The 27,647-nt window shown below is 35.8% G+C and overlaps 1 protein-coding gene across 2 annotated transcripts in view; it reads left to right on the forward strand.

Moving 5' to 3' along the window:
* The first annotated feature begins 27 nt into the window (after positions 1–27).
* dock4 (dedicator of cytokinesis 4) overlaps positions 28–27,647 on the forward strand; it is an 85,628-nt gene continuing 58,008 nt past the window's right edge. For both annotated transcript variants that reach the window (XM_051884240.1, XM_051884241.1), the window contains exons 1-7: positions 28–212; positions 19,517–19,600; positions 22,324–22,364; positions 22,574–22,629; positions 23,218–23,314; positions 24,905–25,053; positions 26,400–26,484. In XM_051884240.1, coding sequence (XP_051740200.1) covers positions 176–212; positions 19,517–19,600; positions 22,324–22,364; positions 22,574–22,629; positions 23,218–23,314; positions 24,905–25,053; positions 26,400–26,484 — 549 coding nt within the window. In that variant the 5' untranslated portion in view covers positions 28–175. The remainder of the gene's footprint in view (positions 213–19,516; positions 19,601–22,323; positions 22,365–22,573; positions 22,630–23,217; positions 23,315–24,904; positions 25,054–26,399; positions 26,485–27,647) is intronic.

Genomic DNA, 27,647 nt, shown 5'->3' on the forward strand with positions numbered 1-27,647 from the left:
TCCCATGAGGCAATGGTGTTTTTCTTCAGGGCTGAGAAGTGTGGTGTATGTGGGATGCTGCTGTGGCTCTGCCCTCAGAACAATACAGTGCAACCCTGTGTAACAACAATATGGATAGTATCCGCCGTAATTGCCCTGTTTTATAGCACATTTATTTTACTTGACGCGGAAAAAAATGTGGATACCGACTGAACATGAAAAATATGGCGTTGGTAAGTAATATATTTACATTATATTGCCGCATCGTTAATAAAACGCAAGTTAGATCGCTGCAGGTGCGATAATGAGCCGTGACATCTACAATCTGATGGCAGATGAAATGTCACATCATTTCCCGCTGATTTAAAATCTTGCAGTCAAGTGACAGAATAATGCATATCGAGTGTTTTTATTAATTTTATTATTTTTCATTTTTCGACCGAAATTATTTATTTTGTTTTCCTTATTAATTTGAATGGTCATCTTGAATAGCAATAACAAGAAATAGCCGCAGTAAAGGCTCGTCTTTTGTCTTTCTTCATACAGACGCTATAATTCATTTACTGAGAATATGATTTTACATCTAAAATCGAAACAATGCGGTTTTATTTGAAAAATAGTATATTCATTATCAGTCCTGTCTGTTATTACATCAACAGCAACCAATAACGTATTCGATTTACGTTCAGTTAATGTTAATATATTTTGTTAACATATTCACATTTATACATTATTGTATGTATACCTATCTGTCTGTCTATATCTATCTAAATGTCTGTCTGATATCTGAAGAGTTTATAATCTTTCATCTCCCTGTATCTGTACACAAACACACACACACCCTGTTTACATATCAATAAATCAATTATGGACTAAATTACGTTAAATAATGCTTGTATTAAGTGCAACCAAATCTTCAGGGCAAGTTAAATGATAACCACAGTGATTTTATTTTGATTTATTTTTTGTAAGTTTGTTGTGATAGCAGCTGACAGTTTGAAGGATGATTTTTGGCAGATAAGCAGCAGAGCAGTCTGGAATCTGCTCATCTCTCATTTGCTGACGGCTAGAGACAAAGTCAGTTGAGCGGCGTGAGGAGTCCAGTAGTACAGAGGACTTCACATGGACCTCAGGTCTTCTGTGATCTCGTTCACTACAGCTTTACTCAAACGAACAACAGGGTGACATTTGGTCATTTCTTCACTTAGAAGGAGAGAAGGTCAGAGCAAAGAAGAGAGGTGGTTCGAAGGGGCAGAGAGGGTTGGATAATAAACAAAGCTTCTCTGTGCTTAAATTGTAGAATTATATTATGGCAAATCGGGAAATGATTTTCTTTATTCACATTAGTGACAAGCCACATCTGGAGCATATTGCACTGGAAAATGGCTGCATATTACAGTGCTGCTCTTGGAAAGTGAACACAGCTACCAAAACCTTTATCAGTCATGAAATATGGATGGAGTCCAGCCGGGATGGCACACACACACACACATAAATGCATGCATACACATTTACACACAGGCGTGAACCGTAATCTTGGCCTCTCAGCCCTTTTGGTTGCAAATTCAGCTTAATGAACCATCTGCTATTTACAGTAAATGTATCATTAAATGCAATGGCATTTCAAACAAGAATGTGTCTGTTGATCATCTTCCCACACCTGGCTTTTCCTCCAAAACCAAAGCTGATGAAAGGAAATGAGGCTATTAAGTGAAGAGAATTTTGCCAAAAAATGAACATTTTGTCATTATTTTCTCATCTGAGGGACTTTTTTTCTGTTGTGGAGCCCAAAAGGACCATTTTTTCGTCCCTACAATTACATTAAATAGTGACTGGAGTGTTCAAACTTCAAAAAGGACCCAAAAGCACCTTAAAGGGTTAATTCACCCAAAAATGAAAATTCAGTCATTAATTACTCACCCTCATGTCGTTCTACACCCGTAAGACCTTCGTTCATCTTCGGAACACCAATTAAGATATTTTTGATGAAATCCGATGGCTCAGTGAGGCCTCTATTGCCAGCAATGTCATTGAACTTCTCAAAATCCAGAAAGGTGCTAAAGACACATTTAAAACAGTTCGTGTGAGTACAGTGTTTCTACCTTAATATTATAAAGGGACGAGAATACTTTTTGTGCACCAAAAAAAACCCAAAATAACGACTTTTCAACTATATCTAGTGATGGGCAATTTCAAAACACTGCTTTGAAGCTTTACCAATCTTTTAATTCGAATCAGTGGTTCAGAGTGCCAAAGTCACGTGATTTCAGTAAACGAGGCTTTGTTTATGTGACCCGAACCACTGATTTGAAACAAAAGACTCGTAAAGCTTCGAAGCAGTGTTTTGAAATCAGCTGTCATAGATATTGTTGAAAAGTCGTTATTTTGTTTTTTTGGCGCACAAAAAGTATTCTCGGTAGAACCACTGTACTCACATGAACTGTTTTAAAAATACCTTTCTGGATCTTGAAAGGTTCAGTGAAATTGCTGGCAATAGAGGCCTCACTGAGCCATCGGATTTCATCAAAAATATCTTAATTTGTGTTCCGAAGATGAACGAAGGTCTTATGGGTGTGGAACGTCATGTGGAACGTCAATAAATTACACAATTTTCATTTTTGGGTGAACTAACCCTTTAAAAGTATCATAAATGTAGTTTATATGATTTGTGTGCAATATCCCAGGTCTTCTTAGTTAATTCTAGTGTTGTGTGAGTAACAAATGAAAACTTAAAGATATTTGACTTACTTTCTTCTGTGGAACTTGAAAGAAGATGTTTTGAAAAATGTCTTAGGCTGTGTGTCCACCAAAGCCTTTTTTCCAGCGGCTAGCGTACTTTTCCAGTTGTTTTCAATGGGAGGAAGCGACAACAGCACCACTGCGCTATGAAACCCATTTATTTCAATGGCTTGCGCTGCGCAAGGACGGAGCGCACCATTGGCGAGCTTGCGCGCATGCCGCGGTCAAAGGTCAAAATAGTTCAACTTTCGCCGCTGTTCTCTGTCATGATTACCCGCACGGCCAATAAAAACGGGGCATCAAATGATTACACGTATAGATCTCCCGCTAAAAGTTTTGAAAACTCCGCCTTCTTTGCTCTGGCCAGCGTAGCGCAAGTCGCTTTATATCTGAAGGCTACGCTGAGCCCAGCGGCCAGCGTAGCGCATTCTGCGTCCTGTCTAAAAAGGCCATAATGAGCCGCTGAGCATCTTTTTCACGCTCAAACACTGAGCGTGAAAAAGAAACCTCTGGTGTGGTGGACACACGGCCCTAGTGTTTTTTGCGCACAATGAAAGTCAGTGGCTAGTGTTGTTTTGGATCCCATTAACTTTCATTGTATAGACAAAAACAGTAAAAACATTCTTCCACATGACATGAGAATTTTCATATTTGAGTGAACGTTGAAAACTTGAAATCGTATCATCCTGAATGTCATCTCTGCATCCCTGCTGAATTGAGATGCTGATCGGCTAGCGATGAAAACCACCATGTGGAATCTGCAGACAACAGCTGGGAACAGACAGTTTGACAAGACCATATTGGTTTATAATTATGCCATAATGTTCAGAACATTTAATCAGTAAAGTGAAAGCTAATGTCACAAGCACATAACATTTTTCTTGTTACTTCTTGTTCCATGTGCATCAGCACCGTGTGACATCTCTTCCGATTGTTGAAGAATTTAGCATAATTGAAACATCAACCGCTTTACTTACCATCAAACCAAAAGCTGATCTCAGTCAAACTCTTTAGCAATAAAAGCTGATAGTCTGGGATCGCCGCATCCCGTTCCCGTGCTTCTCGGCTCGGATTTATGATGGGAGCGCATTCGGCATATAAATGAGTCTGTTGCTTTTGTCACATGCTGACTGGGCGCCTACTGTGCCCTGGTCAACAGGCATGCTGCCACTCTGAGAAAGAGATAAGATTGACAGATAAAGCTAGAAGAGGCCTAGTCAGCTGCTAGATCTGTGAGACGCTGGTGGGAATTAAATGAGACTTCCAGTGCACACATAAGCTCTGTTCCTAAACCCAGTGAGGCATTTTAAGGCATCATGGGATGCAAAAGCTGTTCGGAAAGGTTGGCAGCAACATTATGTGGCCCTCTAAGATGCCTAATTTTGGCCAAATCATGAGGCAGCACTCCATGTACCCTTCACATATAGACCTTATGTGCCAGAGAAACAAGCATGTGCCAGAGAAACAGTCTTTAAAATTTTGTCTGTATATTTCTATGGCATCGCTGTCTAAGAGTAATTAGCTGGTGAAGTGGATTTACTTATTGTAGAGTTAACGAAAGTTATCATGAGCATTGTAATGTTTGAAGCAGATGTCATAACAAATGTCATTAGATTGGGAAGATTTTGGAACGAGTGGTTCATTCATAAATTCGTAAGCAGTGTTGGGGAAAGGTACTTTTAAAAGTAATGCATTACAATATTGCGGTACTTAGTTACTTTTTATGGAAAGTAATGCATTATGTTACTTTTGCGTTACTTTTTCTCATCTGGGCTGGGCTGTTTGCTTGTTTTGTTTTTAAAACAAAAAGTTATATTTTTGGCAAATGTAAAGGCCCTTTCACACCAAAAAAATGAAATGAATAAGCCTCAGACTAAAAGAAATGCAAATTCACGCCTGTACAGTAGAGGGCGCAGTTAAAAAAAAACAAGCCTTTCAGCTGTGCTGCCGTTCTGCAATACAGAAGAATACGACGCAGGAGAAAAGTAAATGAGTAAATGTATGCTCACATTTAGTCTAGAGAACTAGTCTAGAATAACCATCATGTTTACACAGTGTATACCTCTGCACTTACTCCCGATTTCTCAACATGGGGACAGGAGAGGTGTCAGCCGGTAAATGGGAAAACAAAGTACAACAAAGTTACTTATTTGAAAAAGTAACTCATTTTGTTGTAAATTTAAAAGTAATGCATTACTTTACTAGTTACTTAAAAAAAGTAATCTGATTATGTAACTCACGTTACTTGTAATGCGTTATCCCCAACACTTTCTGCAAGATCTTATCTTAGTAACATGCTAACATCAAACTCTTTTGGAAACAGTTAGAGGAGCATTATTATCATTATTATCTTTGATGTAGCTATTTTAATGAGTATTTTGTACTATATTTTTTATTCTTATTACACAGCAAAATCCCCAAAGTTAAATCAACTCTGCGCAGAGTACATATGTTCCCTCTCTAAATAGTGTTAAAGTAACACTGAAGCAGAGTTAAAGTTAATGAGATAATTAAGCGATTAATTAAGTGATGATTGAGCATTAGTGATGAACACCTGCTGTTCACAAGCAGAATCACTAAAAAAAAGAGACACAAAAACAACAACTGACTTTAACTCTGCTTCAGTGTTACTTTAACACTATTTAGAGAGGGACCATATGTACTCTAAGCAGAGTTTATTTAACTCTGGGGATTTTGCTGTGTCGAGTTAATCTTTCTTGTCTTAGCAACATACTAAAGTCAAACTCTTTTAAAATTACTGTTAAATTGAGTCTTTCATTCGCTTACTGTGAGGAGAGCTATTATAGTAAAATGGATTATTAAAGAAGAAAGAAATGTAGGGCGGGGCTTGGTTGGATCCACTGGTTGTTGATTGGTTGGGGGCACATCTAAATGCAAGCTTGCAGGCAATTGTAAGTAAAGGGCGGGTTTCATGCTGAGAAGTCCTGCATACATCACCAGAGATGGATAAAACGTTCACAACAATGCAATAAAATGCATTTAGAAAATAAATAAAGTGAATTTTCATTTCATGTCAACTTTATCACTTTGTTATTGTAGCAACATGCTAACATCAAACTCTGTTGGAATCGTTTGCGAATCGAGTCACTTATACGCTTGACGTGATTAGCGCTGTTATTGTTAGAATAGTTCGGTCAAATTTTAAAGTGACTTTCACCTAATGTTTGTGTTATTTATATGTATAAGGAGTAACATGCTGTCATCTTAGCATCATGCTAATGTGAAACAATATTTTTGTTATGAGTTACTACCAATGTAGAGCATTTCAAAGCACTCACTTATGAAGTTTCCTTTCAGTAGCATGCAGTTTATGTAGGCAATAGATAGCAAGACAGCTTGATAGGTTTTGGAACACATCTATACTTCATAAATACTGACATATACTTAAAGATTTGTGAAAGCTTAAAGGTTTATGGCCCATAGCAAGCTTTCACAGTTCAAATAGCTGCATGTCGCAAGAATCACAACAAGGTGTAAAAGTGTCACTAGTGAGTTCTTTGAAACCGGTGATCTAGGAGCGTATTTTTAAAAATATCCTGTCACTGCAAAGACTCCGTTTAGAGAAAGAGCAGGATAGAGATTTGAATCATTCATGCTTATAACAATCTCAGCAGCTCTTTCTGCATAATTCATTGCATGTTACCACTTCAATAACATACTACGTGCTACGTTCTCAGTCACTGCCAAAACAATCGTTAGGGTTTTATTCTTTGTTACAATCAGCTCATCCAGCATCCTGTTGCCAGTATCCACTCATATTTTACTCCCATAATTCCTTTCGCCCTCCAGGAGATAGCAAAAAGAAGCCAATATTGGATTCATTTTTCTGTGGCCTTGCCAGGAACAGGAATCTCTACAGATTTCAGACTTTGAGCTTTTGATACTTCAGAGCTTCTTTCTAAATTATCTCATGGGTTTAAAGGGATAGTTTACCAAAAATTACAATTTTGTAATTATTTACTCACCCTCATGTGGTTCCATCCAAATCAATGCGCTGGTTTTGAAATCGAATATTTCCCTACTATATAGTATGTGAAAAACAGTATGCCAAAAGAGTAGTATGTCCGAATACAAAGTATTTGAAAAACAGTAGGCTAAAAGTCCCCAGATGACCTACTTCTTCCGGCGAGATTCTGAAGTGCGCATTCAGTGGACACTTTACAATCCCATGAGGCCACAGTAGAGGAGGTGGAATGGAGGTGAAGCGATGCAACTGACACTGGTAGGTGACATGATAATAACAACATGGCGAATGTAGTACGTCCAGTTTACATTCATACTACACACATTCATACTATATAAAACATACTTTTTTAACAGTCGCAAAGTTCAATAATACAGAAGAAAAGATCTTTCACTATTTCTGTTAAATCATAACTTTAAGTGAGCATTAAATGTAATCTAAATGTAATAAATTTAATAATAGTTGAAACTAGCATGTACGATTAAATATCCAATACTGAACAATACCAAAAAATAAAAAAATACTGTGTATTGGCCACACATAAGGATTGTGCGTTCAGTGGGAATGCACATGCTTCGACAAAGGAAATTATTAACTTAGCAACTATTTGGTCTTTTTATGGAAAGAGTTCTCTAATGATTTTTCTAATTTGTGACTGATGGAGTGACATGAAGGGTGAGAAAATAATGACTGACAAAAACTTTCATTTTTGGGTGTACTGTCCCTTTAAATCCATCTTTGCTTATAGTAGTTGAGCTCTAGGTCTTTTGGCCCTTAACTGTTTTAGTAGATTTCATGTTTTATGTGATTTTTGAAGTATCCAAGGGTGAGAATTGACCGTATGTGCTGGAGCCTGTCTGTCAGGTAGTTTACAGTGTGACTCGAACAGTTGTGCTCGTTGGTTGCTGTCAAAACGCATGTAGAGCATGGATGTCTGTGTGGGAAGGATTTGAAAAGGGCACTCGCTCGCCAAACTGCTGCCTTTGTGCTTGTTACCATCTGTCAGAGCTCATCGGCTGTTTTTCATAGCAACCACGTTGATAGTCAGGTGAATTTACTTTCACCTACTGGTTGGAGAAGTTGCATATGGTTTGTTATTCTCTGAGAAACCTGTGAGGCCGTACTTGACATGCCAGTTTTATTATTGGACCCAGTCGACAGGCTGGAAATAGTGATGGGAAGTCTGATTACTTTCCGGTGAACTGGTTCTTTTGGACAGTTCTTTTTAATAAACTGGTTTAATGTAATCACGCAATGACATCATGAATACGCAATTCTATTATTAAAGGATTGTTCACCAAAAAATTAAGATTCTGTCATCATTTACTCACCCTCTTGTTGTTCCAAACCCGTAAGACTTTAGTTCATCTTCAAACACAAATGAAAAACTTTCAATGAAATCTAAGAGATTTCTGTCCCTCCATTGACAGTCTATGCAACTACCACTTTGTCACTTCAAAAAGTTCATAAAGAGCGGTTACAAAAGTAATTCAGTCAAGAGCATTGAGTGATTTTCTCTTTGACTTTTGTTGTTAGATTAACATTGGGGACAAAGACAGCAGCAGGTTTATTAGGCTGCTGTCACTTTAAGAGCTGCACGTATCCAACATGCTGTTAAACACGCGTTTTCTTTCTCAACTGTTTACGTTCACCTAAGCCATAACCGACTATGTTTCACAAGGATACTTGCCTATATGGGTATTTTGACAATTTTGTGTGAATTTGTCCATTCAAGTGCCTGAAGACATGAAAGAGAACTCGATTTAATAAGCTATTCACACGCTGTCTGAGAGGCAGCTTTCTGGGCGCGCGCTTCGGATGTTTGCGCACAGAAAACTTCTTGAAAACATCATGTGATTACTGTATTGCCTTTCTGTAATAATGCAGGGAACCACTCATTATACATAAATCACATAACAGTTCATGTTTTTACTTGCACATATGATTTAGTTTTAATCCAAATGACACATTTGTGCTAAGTAAGCGATCAGCAAAACTAGCAGTTTACATTAGCAATATGCTCCTTGTTTTACTTTCTTTGCTATTGTCATATCCGACCGAACTACAAACTTTCCAGCGATGTCTGTGAAAAAGGGATGCGATCGACAAGCTTGGGCGTCTGTGCTGCTGCGCGCTCAATCCACTCCGCATGTTTCGCATATCAGCTCACGCACAGCAGCTATAGCGTGAATATTTACTTTGTCATGAATATTTTTATTTTGGTGTCACCATTGTCCTGTACATTGGGTTACCAAACCAAGTTCAAGCCTATTCATTTCCACCCCCAATGTAATACCAAATGTAGCATTTTAATCAACCTTTTACCATATGTCTTGGAGTATCGCAATAATATCGTATCGTGAGTTCAGTATCATGATATGTATCAAATCGTGACATGAGTGTATCGTTACACCCCTAGAGCTAAGCAATAATGCGGTTCTGAAATGTGTTACGTGCTCTTGACTTTCTCAGACTGTCAGTACAGTTTCTCAGTCTTCTGTAAGATTAGAGAAAGTGACAGCCGAAGACAAACAATTCCCAAAAGTGAGTTTGCTGTGTGTTTTCCACCACTCTCATCCAGTTCTTTCTCTCCGTCTTGGTTGTTCTCTCTGGGCATTTTGGTAATAACGGCCGTCCTGTGCTCCGTGGAGAATAGTTACAAGACATTCTCATCTGAGTGCCACGCTTCACTAATGAACACAGACTACAAACACATTTAGACTCAGTTCGTTGTCAGAAAATCACCTGAGGATGCTCTCTTATTTAATTTTAAACCTGTGAAAAAATGTTTGCTATTTCTTAATAATTCAACAAGGAAAAAAGATTTATTCCCTTGCTTGTCTTCACTCAAATAATGACTTTTTGCAAACAGGTTTTCAGAACACTCACCGGTCTTTCATTGGTCAGTTGAACAGACAGCCACACCCCCCAACTCACGCTATTGGTTGAGCCACTGTTGCTATGTCAGGATGGTCAGGGTTCTTAAATAAACAGAGCAATGTTTTGATAGTACCTCAGAGCCACAGTGTTTACACTTTTGGGGGCTTATTTATAAGCTGGGATAAAGACTGGGATATGTTTTGATGTGTTAGAAACATCTTTTGACAAAAGTCAGTCACTTTTATCAAAGAATCATTGTCAAAAAAGCCGACTCCTACAGTATAGAGGTTACTGAGGTGTGTTTCTCTGGAGACAAATCTGGAAACTCGCAAAAGTCTTCATTTAATTGCGTTGATGTCTAGGAGAAACAATTGAGATGTTAAAAAGATGATTTCTCTTCTTTTTAAGCCTGCTAATCCTGTATAGTAGATTGCTGACAGAATTGATTTGTTAATCTAAACGTTCTTTGTGCATAATAGTGGTCTGTATTTATTTTAAGTGAGATCTCTTTACAGTGATGGCATTTTATTTTTGTAGAACTACAATAGGACCTGCACTGTTTTATATGCAAATAAAGTGTTAATATAGAAAGATGTTGTGCTCTGGGAGCGAACAGAACAAAGCAAAATATGTGAGAGATGTAATATCAAAACTAATATTCTCATTACTGCACACAAGGGCTGAGTCTGGGAATCATTACACATCAAATGAGAAAACTGCACTGCTGGTGTACCTCTGATACTTGATTTTTATTAAAGTTTGTTTTTAGAGGCTGGCTGAACCATTTTTGGCCAATATATTGAACTCGTGTCTCTCCTAATGTGTGATTAAATGAACCAAAAGCTTTATCATCATCCTGTAGATTTTCTAGGCTTCCAGCTTAACCCTATAAAGCCTAATGTATCATATTTGATACAGTAATAATGTCTAAACGTTCAATAAACTGTTCCATTTCCAAAAATTAGATTTTTCAGACTATTATTTCATATGTCAGTCTTTATAGTTTTAAAAAATGGCTTGATGTGCATAGTTTTGATGTATTTCTTATTGAAACATGAACCAGGATTTGCTATTTTCTTTGTAGGGGCAAGTGATATTAGGGGGAAGGGCATTGTTTGACTAAACAAAAAATAAGCACGCCCCAAAGTGCAGGATGAGTCATCAATATTTTTAAAACATTGCAAGTACATTCTCAGACTTAGTCAAATGCACGAGCACTCTTCTTAGTGAGCATTTGAGCTTGCGGTTAAAAACTAGTCTAGAGCACCATCTGCTGTTAAAAACTAAGCTCAGAATCGATTCGAGAGAGAATCGCGATGCATTCGGAAAATCTCAGAATAGATCCACGAATCGAGATGAATCGATTTATTGTCCCAGCCCTAATATGTAATAATATAATATAATATAATTACAATTTATAAATGATTTAATAATATAAATAATAATAACAACAATTATTATTATTTAATCATTTATAAATTCTAATTATATATATGTATGCTTAATCATGGTTAAAAATTGTATTAAAAACACTTGAAATATTTGTGATTTTATATGTTACCACCACAAATCTTACAGCTATTTTTGAATGGCTGTAAATGGAGAAACAGACTTAGATTAGTTCACTTCAGAATTAAAATTTCCCGATAATTTATTCACCCCCATGTCATACAAGATGTTTACGTCTTTCTTTCTTCAGTTGAAAAGAAATTAAGGTTTTTGAGGAAAACATTCCAGGATTTTTCTCCATATAGTGGACTTCAGCGGGGACCAATGGGTTGAAGGTCCAAATTGCAGTTTCAGTGCAGCTTCAAAGGGCTCTACATGATCCCAGACGAGGAATAAGGGTCTTATCTAGTGAAACGATCGTCATTTTCTAAAAAAAAAAAAATTATATACTTTTTAACACAATTGCTCGTCTTATACTAGCTCTGCGATGTGCCACGCATGACGTAATCACGTTGGAAAGGTCATGCTTGACGTAGGTGTAAGTACCGTGGTAGGGCGAAAAACTCCATCTCATTTTCTCCTCCAACTTCAAAATCATCCGACATCATTGTTTTTTCTTTTTTTGTAAAGAGTATTTGACTTAGTCTTTGCACGTTAGCTTTGTAAACACTTGCTCGGTACTTCTGCCTATGTCACGCGTGACCTTTCCAACATGATTACGTAATGCGTACAAATTTTATTTTATTTTTTTAGAAAATTTATTCGATAAGACCCTTATTCCTCATCTGGGATCATGTAGAGCCCTTTGAAGCTGCACTGAAACTGCAATTTGGACCTTCAACCCGTTGAACCCTGTTGAAGTCCACTATATGGAGAAAAATCCTTGAACGTTTTCCTCAAAAACCTTAAATTCTTTTGAACTGAAGAAAGAAAGACATAAACATCTTGGATGACATGGCGGTGAGTAGATTATCAGGAAATTTTAATTCTGAAGTGAACTAATCCTTTAACTGGAGCAAACAGTGTTGTAACATTATCTACCAGTAGGTGCTGTCCAGCCAAATCCTTGTGTTCAACCCTTTTCGATTATAGTCCAATCCCATGTAATCTTTAGTTGTGCAATCCCAGCCTCACTCACTACAAGAAAAACTGCAGGCCTGATCCCAGACGTACTCATACAAACATCCCTTGCATTAGCATTCTAAGTGTTGTGTTGGTATTTCTGTGTATCAAGAGTATCGCGCTCTGCCTTCGGCTGGCATTGTCCTCTCTCGAGGCTGACTCAATTCAACATTACAGCTAGCGTCAAAAAGCAATATGAAGAGAGTTTAGTGTGCACACCCATCCATCACGCTGACATGCAGACAGATTTCAGCGAGCTCTGACTGTCTACAGGGGATTCATTCTGCTGCTGGATTAACGCTCTGACATCAGCCTTTTACTGTCTTTGATAATGGTAATAAATGGCCTTTGTGTTGAATACATTAGTACATGTAAAATATAGTAAGTAATGATGGAACTACAGAATGTACAGGAGACTTGTATTGTGTCAGATGATCAGATCAGTGGGATTTTCAGTTGTGTTTTCATGAAGTCTGCAGTGTGAGAATGTTTCAGGCCAGTTAATGGTACCTTCATTTGCCGAATTTGATCAGCGCTTGTGCTTTGCTGGCTTAGATTTTGTCAAAATTGTGCGAATGATAGTTATGGAAGTATCAAACAATTTAGTAATGTTTTGCATTGTATGAATTCATAACTTTCATAAAGTTACATTTTAGTATAATTCCCAGTCATTATTGTAAATGTTAAACCATAGTAAATTGTTGCTAAGAAAATTTAACATTAAAATATTATTATATACATTTTTTATTTATATATTAGGCCTATATATTTATATATTAATATTTACAGTAGGCATGTGATGGTATCAATTTCATGTTACGATAATTGCTGAAGCTTTTATCATGGTATACCGTATTATAACGATATTGAAATAAATTGCAAAAATGTTTGTAATATAACAGGTTTAATAACTTTTTTCTTGTAACAAAAAGAACTCTGAACATATAAATACAATAAAGTAATACAAAAAGATTATAAAGTCAATAAATGTTTTACTGAATTAACTGATGTTAAATAATGGAGCCTTACTGTAAAGTGTGACTGAACAATAAAGATTCAGAACATATTAAAACAATATCTAGGGCATGTTGTAGTCCAGATTAAAATATAAAAATGTTTAAGTTTGAAAATAAATAGCCTTACGTCTTTAGGAATTTGGTGCTGTGATGAACACAATAGCGAATACAAAAATCTGAATGGCTGTTTATAACATTTATACTGTAGTAGCTGTAGCGCAGCTGCGTTGAAGTGGAAAATACAGGGGTTACTGGGGTAACCACTGTATTTCTGCTGTTTCATCAGCGCAAATTAAAAGAACCGTTTTCTATTTAAATATTTTTTTAAAATGTAATTTATTCCTGTGATGCAAAGCTGAATTTTTAGCATCATTACTCCAATCTTCAGTGTCACATGATCCTTCAGAAATCATTCTAATATGATGATTTTGCTGATCAAGAAACATTTATTATTATTATTATTATTATTATTATTATTATCTTTTTCCAGGATTCTTTGATGAATAGAAAGTGCAATGAACAACATTTATTTGCATTTATTAAATTTATTTATTAAAAGCATTTATTAAATAGAAATCTTTTGTAAAATTATAAATGTCTTAACTGTCATTTTCAATCAATTTAATGCATCCTTGATGAATAAAAGTATTAATTTTTTTCTCTCTTTTTAATCTTACCACAAATGTTTGAAGGGTATAATTGTTTCCACAAAAATATTAAGCAGCAAAAACTGTTTTCAACATTGATAATAATAATAAGAAATGTTTCTTTAGCATCAAATCAGCATAAGACTGATTTCTGAAGGATCATGTGACACTGAAGATGATGCTGCTGAAAATTCAGCTTTGACATCTTGGTGAGCATAAGAGACTTCTTTCAAAAATATTAAAAAATTTTAATGTTTCCAGACTTTTGACAGGTACTGTATACACTAAAAAAGAATTGTTGGTTTAACTTAAAAACGCAAGTTACCTGGTTGCCTTAAAATTTTGAGTTAATTGAAATTAAAAATTTGAGTTAATACAATGAAGGCAATTGGTTTAATCAACAGAAACTCAACAGAAACTAAAAATATTATGTTATCTCAACCACATTAATTATCTAAATTGATTTGACAAAAGACAAATTTGACACATCATGAAAATAATTTTATACAGTGTATATTCATATAAAATATTTAGCACGACAACATTATAATGTATCATTTAAAAAATAAATATTCATTATTTAAATCTGCTAATTATATAATTATATATTTACTTAGTTAATATACACTTAAAAATAGGAGAAATGAACAATTATATGGGCTACAATACTGGCTGATTAAAAAAATCTGTGATATCAGCCAATTTGGTACCGTTATTTTGTGCATCATATACTATACTGATTATATTATGAATGCACAGGCTAGAAAGCTTTGTGCATACCTGAATTTTAATTGTTATACACTGTTCTTATACAGTTCATAACAGTCTAACTTGAGGGGAAATTATTTCTGATAATTATAACCTTAAGAACAAACAACGTGTCAGCATAGCAACCAGAGTGATGCAAGGGACAATCGCTCAGTCCATCATGACCTTTTTTCCAAACATAGCCAACTCGAAATGTGCAGTGTGTGATATTCTTCATATCCACAGAGATTTAAAAGCTGTAAGTGCATAATATTATTCAGTCTCTAAATGTGGCCACATTAATTAATGCCACCTTAACCTTTCTAAAATGCTTAGATGTCTAATAGCAGCCGCATTATCTCAGAAGCAACCTGACTGAACCTTCCTGCATTATGCCTGTAGATCACAGCCACGCGATTGAGTCACAGGGACAGCGTTATAGGGGCCCGGAGGGCTCTTTGCACCTGGTAAGGGTTATGCGAGACGGGCCTCTGGCTGCCCTGTCTCTCTGCCAAGCAGCAGTGTGTGTCCACAGCGCTGACAGCAGGACCGTGGGAAAGCGTTTAGCACAGGCGCACAGCTCAGACGGGTTTGCCTATCCTATTACAACAGAGCTTTTGTCACTCCCGTTGGCGATGGCTGAGGTTCAAGTAGAGGTTTAAGCTGTTATAAAATCATATGCAATTTAATATTTGACTCTGTGAACTAGATTTGTGCAATGTGACTGTTGTTTGCCCATGTAAAACTCACCACTATGATGCTTGTACTTGTAGGTTGTTGCCAGGGCGTTGCTATGTGCGTCAGACTTGTTTGTAAGCCGTAGTGAAGTTCAATTTGTGAACAGCTGTTCTATTGATTCTGTTATTTTCAGTAAATCACTCAAAACTGGTTTACAAAATGAGTCATTAGTCATTAGATTCATCCTTAATCCAGTAATTCCATATGATTGGTCATGGAAATGACTGTGGAAAATTTATTGGTTAAATAGGATATTTATATTTGGGCCACTCATTTTTTGTTCTATCAATTCATTTTTTCAAAAATGCATAATAATTAAAAAAATTTTTTTTAATAAAATCAGAAATATCAAGGTGGTAAAACTGCCCGGATATCATAATGAAGAAAAAAAAAAACAATAATAATAAAAAATAATTATTTTATTGTTTCTTAGAATTTTTTTTAATATATATTTTAAGAAAGCTGCTTAAAATATTTGAAAAATATTTAAATTGTTATATTTTTTTTTAACTTTTTGTTTTGAAAAAATCTTTAAACATTTTCATTTAAAAAAGAAATTGATAAGAACTTTTTGAAATGATCAAGATGTAAACACTTATATGTACAGATTTATTAAATTACTTGATATTTGAAATTGCTAATTTTTTGATCATTAAAAGTAATTGATTGTTCTAAGATTGTTGTTAATAAGTGGAAAACAGCAACAACAACAAAAGGAAGTTTGATATTTTACAGTTTGGACCTATTTAATGTTAATAATAGCTTTTTGTTAATGTTAAATGGCTATAATTACCCATTTTGTGCTTAGAAATTACACAAAATATAATTTAATAGAAGTATCAATATTGATATTGTTGATATTGTCGTTGATCACTTTTTATTTGATTGGAAAAAAGTGGTGTTGCCCACATAGATATATACATAGATTCCTCATTAGTGGCTGTTGTTATGGGCCGTCCGCCATATTGGAATGGTCAGAGCCGGTCCGTGAACACTCGAGAGCAAGTTGACTGCAACCGTAATTATACGCAAGTATGATTATTAGGGGTGTGACGAGATCTCATGCCACAAGATCTCGCAAGATTAAAATGTGACAAGATTTCTCAGTCTCGTGATATTGCCATGACAGAGTGTGAGGGTGAAATTAGGATAGAATTTGTCACCGCTACATTTACATTACGCCTCCACTGTTGTTTTGCTTTTTATAAAAATAAAAACCATTTAATTCAGTTGCATAACGGTCGCTTCAGTTCCAACCAGCTCATCCAACACGAGTAGCAGAGCTGTACGTAGTGCAGTAGGAATCAGCGTTCACTGATCACGTGATGAAAGTAAGTGACGAGATGACTGACAAGACCATGGCGGAGGATTCGTTGCACAACAGAGCCTAAGCGTCTGACAAATGTCTTATCTTGTAGAATGCGCGCAGCACCGCCGCTTCCTATTCACAAAGTACGTGTGATCGCGAAAACAAAAGTAAAACGCGAAACATGATTTCAATACTTCACATTTTGAAAGCGGCTCCCTGATGCATGCAAATATCTCCCAATAGGAAAGCTATCTTAGGCTTTGCTGTGTAGTTGTAACCATCTGAAATCATATGAAATCATACAGGGGAGAAGCCAGTCAGTTGAGTTTGTGGCAAAACCTTTTACAATGCTTGAGTATTGTTGTCTTTTACTGCAATGGTAATTCATACTCAGAAAGTAGAACTGAAATGACATTCATTACAAGATGATTAGTTAAAACATTTCAAATGCACCTGCAGACTATTTTTCTAGTCGTGTATTTCGACATTGAGGATTTCTTATAAATAGCCTACTGTGTAAAAATCTTGTCACGTCTCATTCTCGTGAACTCAATCTCGTGTCTTGTCCCGTCTCGTGAGTTAACAACGTGTCTACAGCAGACGCGACGCATCAGCTAAAAGCTGTCTGCACTACGGCTGGGTAAACAATATCGATTTTTTCCGATTTTAATCGATTCTCATTTTTACGAACCGATATCGATTATTAAATCTTAAGAATCGATTAGTCTAGTCTGTTTTCAGCTGATGAATGAACAGAACATGTAGCGCGCCTCTCATCCAATAAATCGCAATAATCTTTGTGCTTTGTTACTTTTGATATGAAGCAGAGTCTCAGATTTCAAATGACGTCCATCTTATTATGAGAGTCAAAAAATAAATACCGTTTTGGAGCTGTTTAATGTGACGTGACAGATCGCTGTAGCGGCAGCACGGAGCGCATGTGAACGTCCTCTCCTCCGCTTTAATACCAGTTACAGCGCGAAATAAACATGAATAAACATCTGAAGGTATGTTAAAATATACAGTACAACTGTAATCCGTATCATGTCTCTTGTAATAGCTCAATCAGTGTTTCAACCTCGGGAACGTCAATAAAACAGCTTGTAAACAGTGTCACGTAACATCACATTTACCTCAGAAAAACATATTCAGTGACCATAAACTCATTAGTCAGCTAGAAAAGTGAACTCTAGAAAGCAGCATTCTGATAAATATAGCTATGCACCGTTACATATTCATTATAATGTTCTTCAATTTTTAATGCTTGTTTGAGTAAATCAGTTATGACAGCCACTATTTAAAAAAACAAAACAAAACAAAACAAAAAAAAAACTAATTGGAGTAGAAATATAATTATGTAATTCTAAAAAGAAACATCATTGAGTGTAATTTAAGTGTTTGTATATGAATAAGATCATTTTAACCTTCAATATTATAGTAAAGTAGTACCAACTGACTCCCATGTGTAGTTTACAGCATTAGTTGAGAGATTTTTTTTCCTCTAGAAAATTTTCCATGTGCTGTAACTGATATACTACACCCAAAATAATCGATATCGAATCGAAATCGTAATCGAATCGAATCGCAAGCATGTGAATAGAAATCGAATCGAATTGTGAAAATTGTCAATACCCAGCCCTAGTCTGCACTGCACGCGACAAACCGACCGTTGCACTTACCGCACTGCATCCAGTGTAGACAATATCACTGATTATAATGGGTCGTCGTGTCGCTTGCGTCCGGTGTAGACACAGTGTAACTATCTCATCACACTCCTAATGATTATCTATATCTGCAATAGACTTCAGCAGGTGATTTTGCTAAAAAAACACAATATACCAAGACGAAGGCGTCAGCTAACACGACATTAAAAAGTTATCATAGTATAATATTGTGCTATGTTAATATTGAGTTAATAGTTAATACATATAAAAACACAAACCAACACATTCTCACCTGTGAAAGGTTATTCCATTTTTTTCGGGAATTTAAATCTCAGCTGTTTCACAACCAGAAGCTACGCAATGTTGTGGCATCATTGATTCTTACTCTGAGTGACAAATTGCTGACGTTCCAAGATGGCGGTCATGACGTGTCTGGAGCGGTCAAATGTGGCATCTGTGTATATACACATGTTGGTTTGTGTTTTTATATGTATTAACTATTAACTCAATATTAACATAGCACAATATTGTACTATGATAACTTTTTAATGTCGTGTTAGCTGATATATATAGGTTGCCCTTCCCTACTTGCAACATCTCTCATGGGTTCAGGACGAATGCTGTGCGTTTGCATCACATCTCTGACAGGCAGTGAGCACAGCAACACATCTCGTCTTTAAAAGCTGACGTGGCTGTTTTGGCAGTCTGCTTAACCTCTGAGCAGTGTCAGAACTCTGTCAGTTTTGTTTATGCATATGGTTATTTATTTATTTCCATGTCAGATAGTTTCCTAACCCACTTGATATGCAAATGAGCACTCAAAATTAACATATTTGTGCATAAAGAGTGTACGCATATGGATGCAGAAAGTAGCTGATAGATTGAGCCTATGTGCTCCTGTGTGGAGAGATCTTGTACTTGTTATGTAACTTGTGCTTTGGGAGGTGACTAAGGGTTTATTTAAGAGAGCAGTGAGATAATGTTAGAAGTGCACATCTAAGCATAGTATGGTTTATTTTTCATAAGGAAATGTGTTATTCAGAAGTGAATTGAGAATGACTTTAAAATTCGCAGTGAATATTGAATGTAATGTTTATATCACCAAGTCCACAACTAAAGATGGTTTTCATGCAAAGTTTTGTGAAGACAGATGGTTTTGTCACCTTGTGGTCTGTCAGAACTGTAACTTTGCTCATGAATCACATGTTGTTTTACTCATTGTTTGCTTGTTTTTCCCTCAGTGCTGGCAAATTTTCGAGGAATGGTTCAGCATGGACTCCCGCTGGAGATCGGCGACACCGTGCAGATTTTGGAGAAATGTGAAGGTAGTCAATGTTGTCGTTGTGTTGCTGACAATCAACTTCTTTAGAACTGGAGATCTTCAGCTATGGAGATGGATTCTGTTGAATTTATTTGTTGATATGTAGTCAGTTGATAGATTTTAAATCCCCTCTTTATAGTCGATTCCTTTTTTTTATAGCTCTCTCAAAATATGGTTGATGGGTAGAATCTTACTAATCTTATGTTGTTGACATTTTTTTTTTTTTTTTTTTTTTTGTGGGTGCTTCTTCAACTATATACACTTGTGTCCTGGGGTATGATTTTTAACTAACAGTATTTATTTATTGTTAAAAACTAAACTAGTTGACTATTTAACTGAACAATTTTGGCAATTTTTAATGCCACTTTTAAAAATGGCAATTATTTATAGATTTCTGTAGATTTTTTTAAAAATTGAAGACCTTTCAGTCTCAAAATATTAAAACTAAACTAATCTTAACATAGTGAGATATAATATATTTCAATATTGTCAAAATACATTTTAAATTGGTCATTTTACACACATTATGACTGTCCTTTAGTTGTGTCATTTGAAATATGAGACATGATGTTTGAAGAAAACAAAGGAAAATAGAGCTAAATATCACATGAACATTAAATATTACATTGTGTGTCATTTCTGGGTTGTAATTGTGTTAAATTATGCAGTGTAAAGTGTAAAAATATAATTTAATTGTGTATTTGGGATACATTAATTGCTAGCTATGAAATTAGTCTTATAGCAAGATGAAGAAGTAAGACGTTTTATTTCTAGAGTTTTTTTTTTTTTTTTTTTTTCCAAATGTCATTTCCATCACCATTTCCACCACAAAAATGCTATTAAATGTGTTGGAAATGAAACTGCATTGGTTCAGAACAATGATGGTTCAGAAAAATGACAATAATTAAAGAATTCTCATTAGATATGCCCACTGTTGGACATTGCTAGCAAACAAATCAAATAAACTCTCATAAACCACACTTTTCACACTCTTACTAGTAGGGCTGCACGATATATCAATTCAACATCAACATGTCAAATTATAGGAATCGTAGCTGATCCCTGATCCATATAGACCAAGCCCCATGGTTTGGAACGCATTTGTGACCCTGGACCACAAAACCAGTCATAAGGGTCAATTTTTTGAAATTGAGATTTGAGAATAAATAAGCTTTCCATTGATGTATGGTTTGTTAGGATAGGACAATATTTGGCTGAGATGCTGTATGTGAAAATCTGGAATCTGAGGGTGCAAAGACAAAAATCTAAATATTGAGAAAATCGCCTTTTAAAGTTGTCCAAATTAAGTCCTTAGCAATGCCAATTAGTTACATAAATACATTTTTGATATATTTATGGTAAAAAATTTAGAAAATATCTTCATGGAACATGATCATTACTTAATATCCTAATGATTTTTGGCATAAAAGAAAAATCGATAATTTTGACCCATACAATGTATCGTTGGCTATTGCGACAAATATACCTATATACCTACCTATTGCGACTTATGACTGGTTTTGTGGTCCAGGGTCACATTCGATTCGCAGATTAATTATAGTTTAAACATTTTAAGCAAGTTTAAAGCATTCAAGCGAAAAGAAGACCCGAAAGAGAACTCAATTCGGACAGCACGTGAATACCGAATTAATTTCTCTTTCTCTGCTTTTTGTACCTAAACGTACACATACGCCTCAAAATGATGTCAAAATGCCTATTTCTGCGGTGTATCCACGTAACTTATGGCTTACATGAACGTAAACAATTGAGAAGGATAACGGATGTATGTCATTATATTGGATCCATGCTTTAGCTCTTAAAGGGATAGTTCACCCAAAAATGAAAATTTGATGTTTATCTGCTTACCCCCAGGGCATCCAAGATGTAGGTGACTTTGTTTCTTCAGTAGAACACAAATGATGATTTTTAACTCCAACCGTTGCGGTCTGTCAGTCGTATAATGCTTGTCAATGGTAACTCCATCTATAAGAGTCAAAAAAACATGCACAGACAAATCCAAATTAAACCCTGCGGCTCGTGACGTCACATTGATGTCCTAAGACACGAAACGATCGGTTTGTGCGAGAAACTGAACATCAATGTGTCGTCACGAGCCGCAGGGTTTAATATGGATTTGTCTGTGCATGTTTTTTTTACTCTTATAGGCGAAGTTCCCATTGCCATGCATTATACGACTGACAGACCGCAACGGTTGGAGTTAAAAATCATCATTTGTGTTCTACTGAAGAAACAAAGTCACCTACATCTTGGATGCCCTGGAGTTAAGCAGATAAATTTTCATTTTTGGGTGAACTATCCCTTTAACATACCTGCTTCTGTTTGTGTCATTAATGTTAATCAAAAAACAAAAGACAAAGAAAAAATCACTTTTGTAGCTTTAACAAAGAATAATTATATTTCATTTATACAGTTAAGACTATTCATTGTTATTTCACATTTGACAGTTTCTCTACCTGAATACTGTTAGACTTACAGTATGTAATGTCAATTTTTTCCACTATTGTGCAGCCCTACTCACTAGTATATGTTCTATATACAGTAAGTCCACAGGGTCAAAAGTGCTAGAGTTAAAGAAACACCCTTAGTAAACCCAGTATATTTTTGCATCACATACTTAAAGATGAAATGGTTGGAAATGTTAAATACATAATCCATTATGCTGTTGAAATGTGAAAGCGTGAAATAATTATAAATGGCATTTTATAGGATGGTACAGAGGATTCATCACGAAGAATCCAAATGTAAAGGTGAGAGCAATCCTATGTCGCTGCACGGTTGACAGTAACAGTGTGAAAATTGAATCGATTCCTTTATTTTTGTCTGTTATCTGTACCTCTTTCCTCTGCTTTCAATCTCAGCATTTTTATATACAGATGGAAGTGCATGTTTGTTTACTCTTGTGTGTTTTACATGCAGTAATTGGCTCATTAAATACCTTTCTGTGGTTTCTCCCCAGGGAATATTCCCAAGCTCCTATATTCACCTCAAGAATGCCCACGTCAAAAACAAAGGGTATGAGTCTGGGGGAAAAAAGCCCATATATATATATATATATACACACACACACACTGTAATATATTGTAAATATATATATATATATATATATATATATATATATATACACACACACACACTGTAATATATTGTAAATAATAGTAATTCTAACATATGCTTGTACAGTATTTGGACAATTAAGCCACAACTAAAAATGTAAATGAAATTGTTATTGCATTTATTTGAAAGAAAGACAGTTTAGAATCTGTTAAAGTAAGGGATAATGGGTTCGATCCTAGGAATTGGTGACCCATGAAGTGGCCGGCTAATGAAATCTCACCTTTGACCTGCCACCAGTGCCCTTGAGAAAAACACTACTACTAGAGACCGTCTTTGTGCTTTGGATAATGTATTTGCAAAATGACACATCTGCTGTATTGAAGTGACAGGAGCCTTCACTATCCCACAAGCCATTGCAAATGTATTTGCGGACATGTCCTCGTGAGTCAGTGTTACTCCTCAGGGTCATGTGAGGTCACTGTTCTCCATCCTGGACTTGTGCAGATGAGTGTGTGTGAATGTGTGTTTGTGTGTCTTGCCCTGCAGGCAGTTTGAGACCGTCATACCCACAGAGGACTCGGTCATTACAGAGATAACTATGACCTTGAGAGACTGGGGCACCATGTGGAAGCAGCTCTACATGGTAAATTTCACTCTTTGTGTTACACTGAACAAATGCAGTTGGTTTAATTGTCAATAATGAATTAATTTATTAGGAATATATATTTTTACATGGTTCACAAGGTCATGGGAAACCTGGAAATTGTGGTCTTCAGGCCTGGAAATATCATGGAAATCAATTGAATCTTAAGCTTAAGATTTTTTTTAGGTGTTCAAGCACATAGTTGTTACAATTTCCAAGGATCTTTGAAACTTTGAGGACTGGTAGTACTCACACCGTCTACAACGTCAGCAAGGCTCGCCCCGATCGGTCTGACAGGGGCGCTACAGCTGTGAAAAGTACAAAATCGCTTCTTGAGTGTCATATATCGTTGGAATCCTTGGCTCAAGATGGACAAATGCATGCCTCAGATTTGATTGTTGTTTGCTTCGGAATCAATTCGGCGAAATGTTGGTATTTTGGATTTTTTTGGAAAAAAAAATACTTTTGTGAACTAGTCCTAGGTTTTTGGTCCGATCGGAACCAAACCAGTGCAGCAAAATTCTCCGGAGTCTGATTGTCAATAATTATCAAAAAAAGTAGAAATTTCTATTCACGGACCAAAATGTTCAAATGGCAGAGACACTTTTACTAAAATGGCTTCACCGTTAGTCCAATTGACTTGAAAATTGGCATGCAGTGTCTTTGTCCAAGGTGCCATAATTGCCTATGAGGACATTGACGTATCTCAAAAAACATGTCTGCCATCGGCCACTGAAATCTGAGCAGCTTTCAGACAAGGTTAATGGAGGATGATCGGAACGAAACTCGCTGGGCCTGTTTGATTTTAGAGGCCTTGTCCTAGGTTTTTGGCTCAACCTCAATAACTGTTAAAAAGCTTTAAAAGACATATTTCCTATGGTAAATTACATGATATCGTTTTACACAGCTATATATATATTTTACTTATCCAGAAATTACAAATGACTGGAAAAAATGGCTTGGTATATATATATATATATATATATATATATATATATATAATGAGAGAGAGAGAGAGTTCAGTAATTTCACTTTAATGGCAATGAAAATGTTGTTAGTCAGTTATTGAAATGCCTTATTTTCAAAAATGTCACTTTAGTCAATTCATTGGTATTTAACTTTTTTTTTTTTTTTTTTTTGCAAAAACCTCCAAGTCCACCTCTAGGGACAAAAAGACATAGTAAAATGTTTTGTCAGTTTTACAGCAGCAAAAGGAACACTGTTGTGTTTACTTGCTACTCGTGAAATCCTGTCATTGCCACTGTAACGATGGACAAAACCTGATAAAAAAATTGCAGCTCGGCGATTGAAAGCTGGCTCATTCGCACACCATCATTCATCTTGAAATCATATGATTCGATTTGCGTCTTCTGATTGGTTCTTCTGTGGACCTAGAGGCTTTTGCTGACAAAGGAAAGTTTCTGCCAACGTTTCTGCCTTTTGCATCTGAACTCTTCATATATATATATATATGTATATACCAAGACTTGATGATTTGAGGCCAACTAGATGATTTTCTTTAAGAGCTAATTTGATTTAAAAAAGGTAAACAGTTTCTCTGTCACCCACTCTGTTTTTTCTCTCTCTCAGAGAAACGAAGGGGATCTCTTTCACAGATTGTGGCATGTGATGAATGAGATATTGGAGCTGCGGCAGCAGGTTCTAGTGGGTCACCTCACTCACGACCGCTTGAGTGACATCAAACAGCACATCACGGCACGGCTGGACTGGGGAAATGAGTAAGCTATACCGTTAGATAAACCGCAAGAGCTAGTGGTGCCCAAAAATACAAATTCTGTCATTATCATGATGGTATTGGTATGGAATACTGAAATTTTAGGTATTGTGACAACTTTAATGCCATGCTTAATCATTCAGTTTGATTCATTTATGCCATTAGAGATTTGCTTTCCTGTCGTTGGCACATTGTGTTATTTTTTCAGTGATTGCAAATGTATTGTGCAGTACATATAAAAACAGTGGGTGGAACGCAGTGGCGGGGACGGCCATGATGAACTGCCGGCAAATGCTGTGCAATCTGTCTGCCATGTGCTCGAATGCTTATATGCTGTTTTTCTCTAAAAAATAAGTCGCAGATGGTAGTAACGAGTGGGACGTGTTACGTATGGTTTTTCGTGTCTCTCAGTACATTGTCATTTTTGGAGGGTTTACACTGAATCTAATTATTCTCACATTTGATTCATGCTTTGTGAAAGTTACTGCGGATTGTTGTCTGAAAATTACTTGGGTTGTTGTCGTAAATAGGGCCCTATGATTTCCACAATGTGGAAAATGTGGACCGAAATCCAATTTTGCGAGTATATAGCGACTGTATAGCGAGGAATGTCATGGAATTTCGCAAAATTTGTATTAATAAATCAAAAGTATGGCTTTACGCTTTAAGTTGCTATATGGACTAGTTTCTGTAAATATTAAACAGAAACACTGCTATTTAAATCTGAAGTCTGCATGTTCTCTGAACACATGAGCTTGAGTCACTTCACAAGCATTTTACCATTTCATTTGATTAAATTGTTGTTATCGTCTACACACAGAAACTTAAAGGTCTTTACGACAAACAAAATTAAAGTTCGGTTTAACTTGAAGAAATTATGACAGAAATATATTACTATTGTACTTCTCAAAGTATTATCAATAATAAAACATTATTTACATCAGACAATTTTTGTCCATGTTTTAATTTTAACAGTAAACCTCAATTTTCAGATTTAATTTGATTACATTTTAAGAGTTTTATTAGTTAAATTATGGTTTTATGCATTCATTTCATCAACACTTCTCAGCCAATAGTAGTTAATTGCAATTCATTTTGAAAAATTTAATATAATATAATTTAATTAATAATTTAATTACTGTTTTATGAAAAATAATAAAAAGTCTATCTATCAATATATAATATAAAAATGTGTCCATGAAATAAAAAATGAAAGTGTAACTAACAAATCTATTGCTAAACTAAACTGCAATTAAAAGTAATTCTGAAAATAGTGTTAAATGCAAAACTATAATAACCATGGTGAGATTTGATGGCTAGAATGAAAATGTGTATATTTGTGTGTGACAGGCAGCTGGGTTTGGATCTGGTCCCCAGGAGGGACTTCGGCATGGTGGACCCTGATGATATCAGCATCACAGAGCTGTATCGGCTGGTGGGTAGTCATACATTCACGCTCACGTACATGCATACACACACACACACATACACATTCCCATTACCCATGAGTCACCTCACCTCCCTCCTCTGCCGCCCATATTCTTTGCTGTGTTACTATGGCAACTGCAGCTCGACCTGACGCCAAGGCTCTCTCTCGAGTGCTTCGTCCTCTGTTTTAACAAAGAGACACACACACGGACACACACACACACACACACACACCTCCAGTCGCCTGTGCATAGGGAAATGATAGTAATTAAGAACAAGAGAGAAATGCTAAATGGCACATTAACAGGCTGTTTGCAAACTGCAGAGACACTTCACGCATGCAGTTTCCTGCCCTTATAATTTGGCATACATGCAGCATCATTGGCACAATTGGTTCAGATCTCTCAAAGCCACAACAGTGTCTGTGTACAGATCTTTGGAATATAATATCTGTTCTAAAACGTACTGAGCTGCCTGTTGCCTACATAAGCAGTTGCCTTCTAAGGGAGCATCCTAACTAACATGGAACGACATAATTTGTGACTTTATTTTATTTTATTTTATTAATTTATTTTGTTTTATTTTGTTTTATTATTTTTAACAATGCCTCTCAGTATGGCATAGCACACATCAATTTTTTAAGTAAGTTATTAATTACATTATTACTGCCTACATAAGCAGTTGTCTTCTAAGGGAGCATCCTAACTGACATGGAACGACATAGTTTGTGATTTTATTTTATTTTATGTATTATTTTTAATACTATAAATGGTGTTTTTTTTTTTTTAACAAGGCCTCTCAGTATGGCATAGCACACATCAAATTTTATTTTGATTTTATTAAGTTATTAATTACTTTATTACTGCCTACATAAGCAGTTGCCTTCTAAGGGAGCATCCTAACTGACATGGAACGACATAGTTTGTGATTTTATTTGATTTTATTTTATTTTATGTATTATTTTTAATACTATAAATGGTGTTTTTTTTTTTTAACAAGGCCTCTCAGTATGGCATAGCACACATCAAATGTTTTTTTTTTTTTTTTGATTAAGTTATTAATTACTTTATTACTGCCTACATAAGCAGTTGCCTTCTAAGGGAGCATCCTAACTGACATGGAACGACATAGTTTGTGATATTATTTTATTTTATTTTATTAATTTTTGTT

The sequence above is a fragment of the Ctenopharyngodon idella genome, chromosome 24 (genome assembly GCF_019924925.1).
Source record: "Ctenopharyngodon idella isolate HZGC_01 chromosome 24, HZGC01, whole genome shotgun sequence".
NCBI lineage: Eukaryota > Metazoa > Chordata > Actinopteri > Cypriniformes > Xenocyprididae > Ctenopharyngodon > Ctenopharyngodon idella.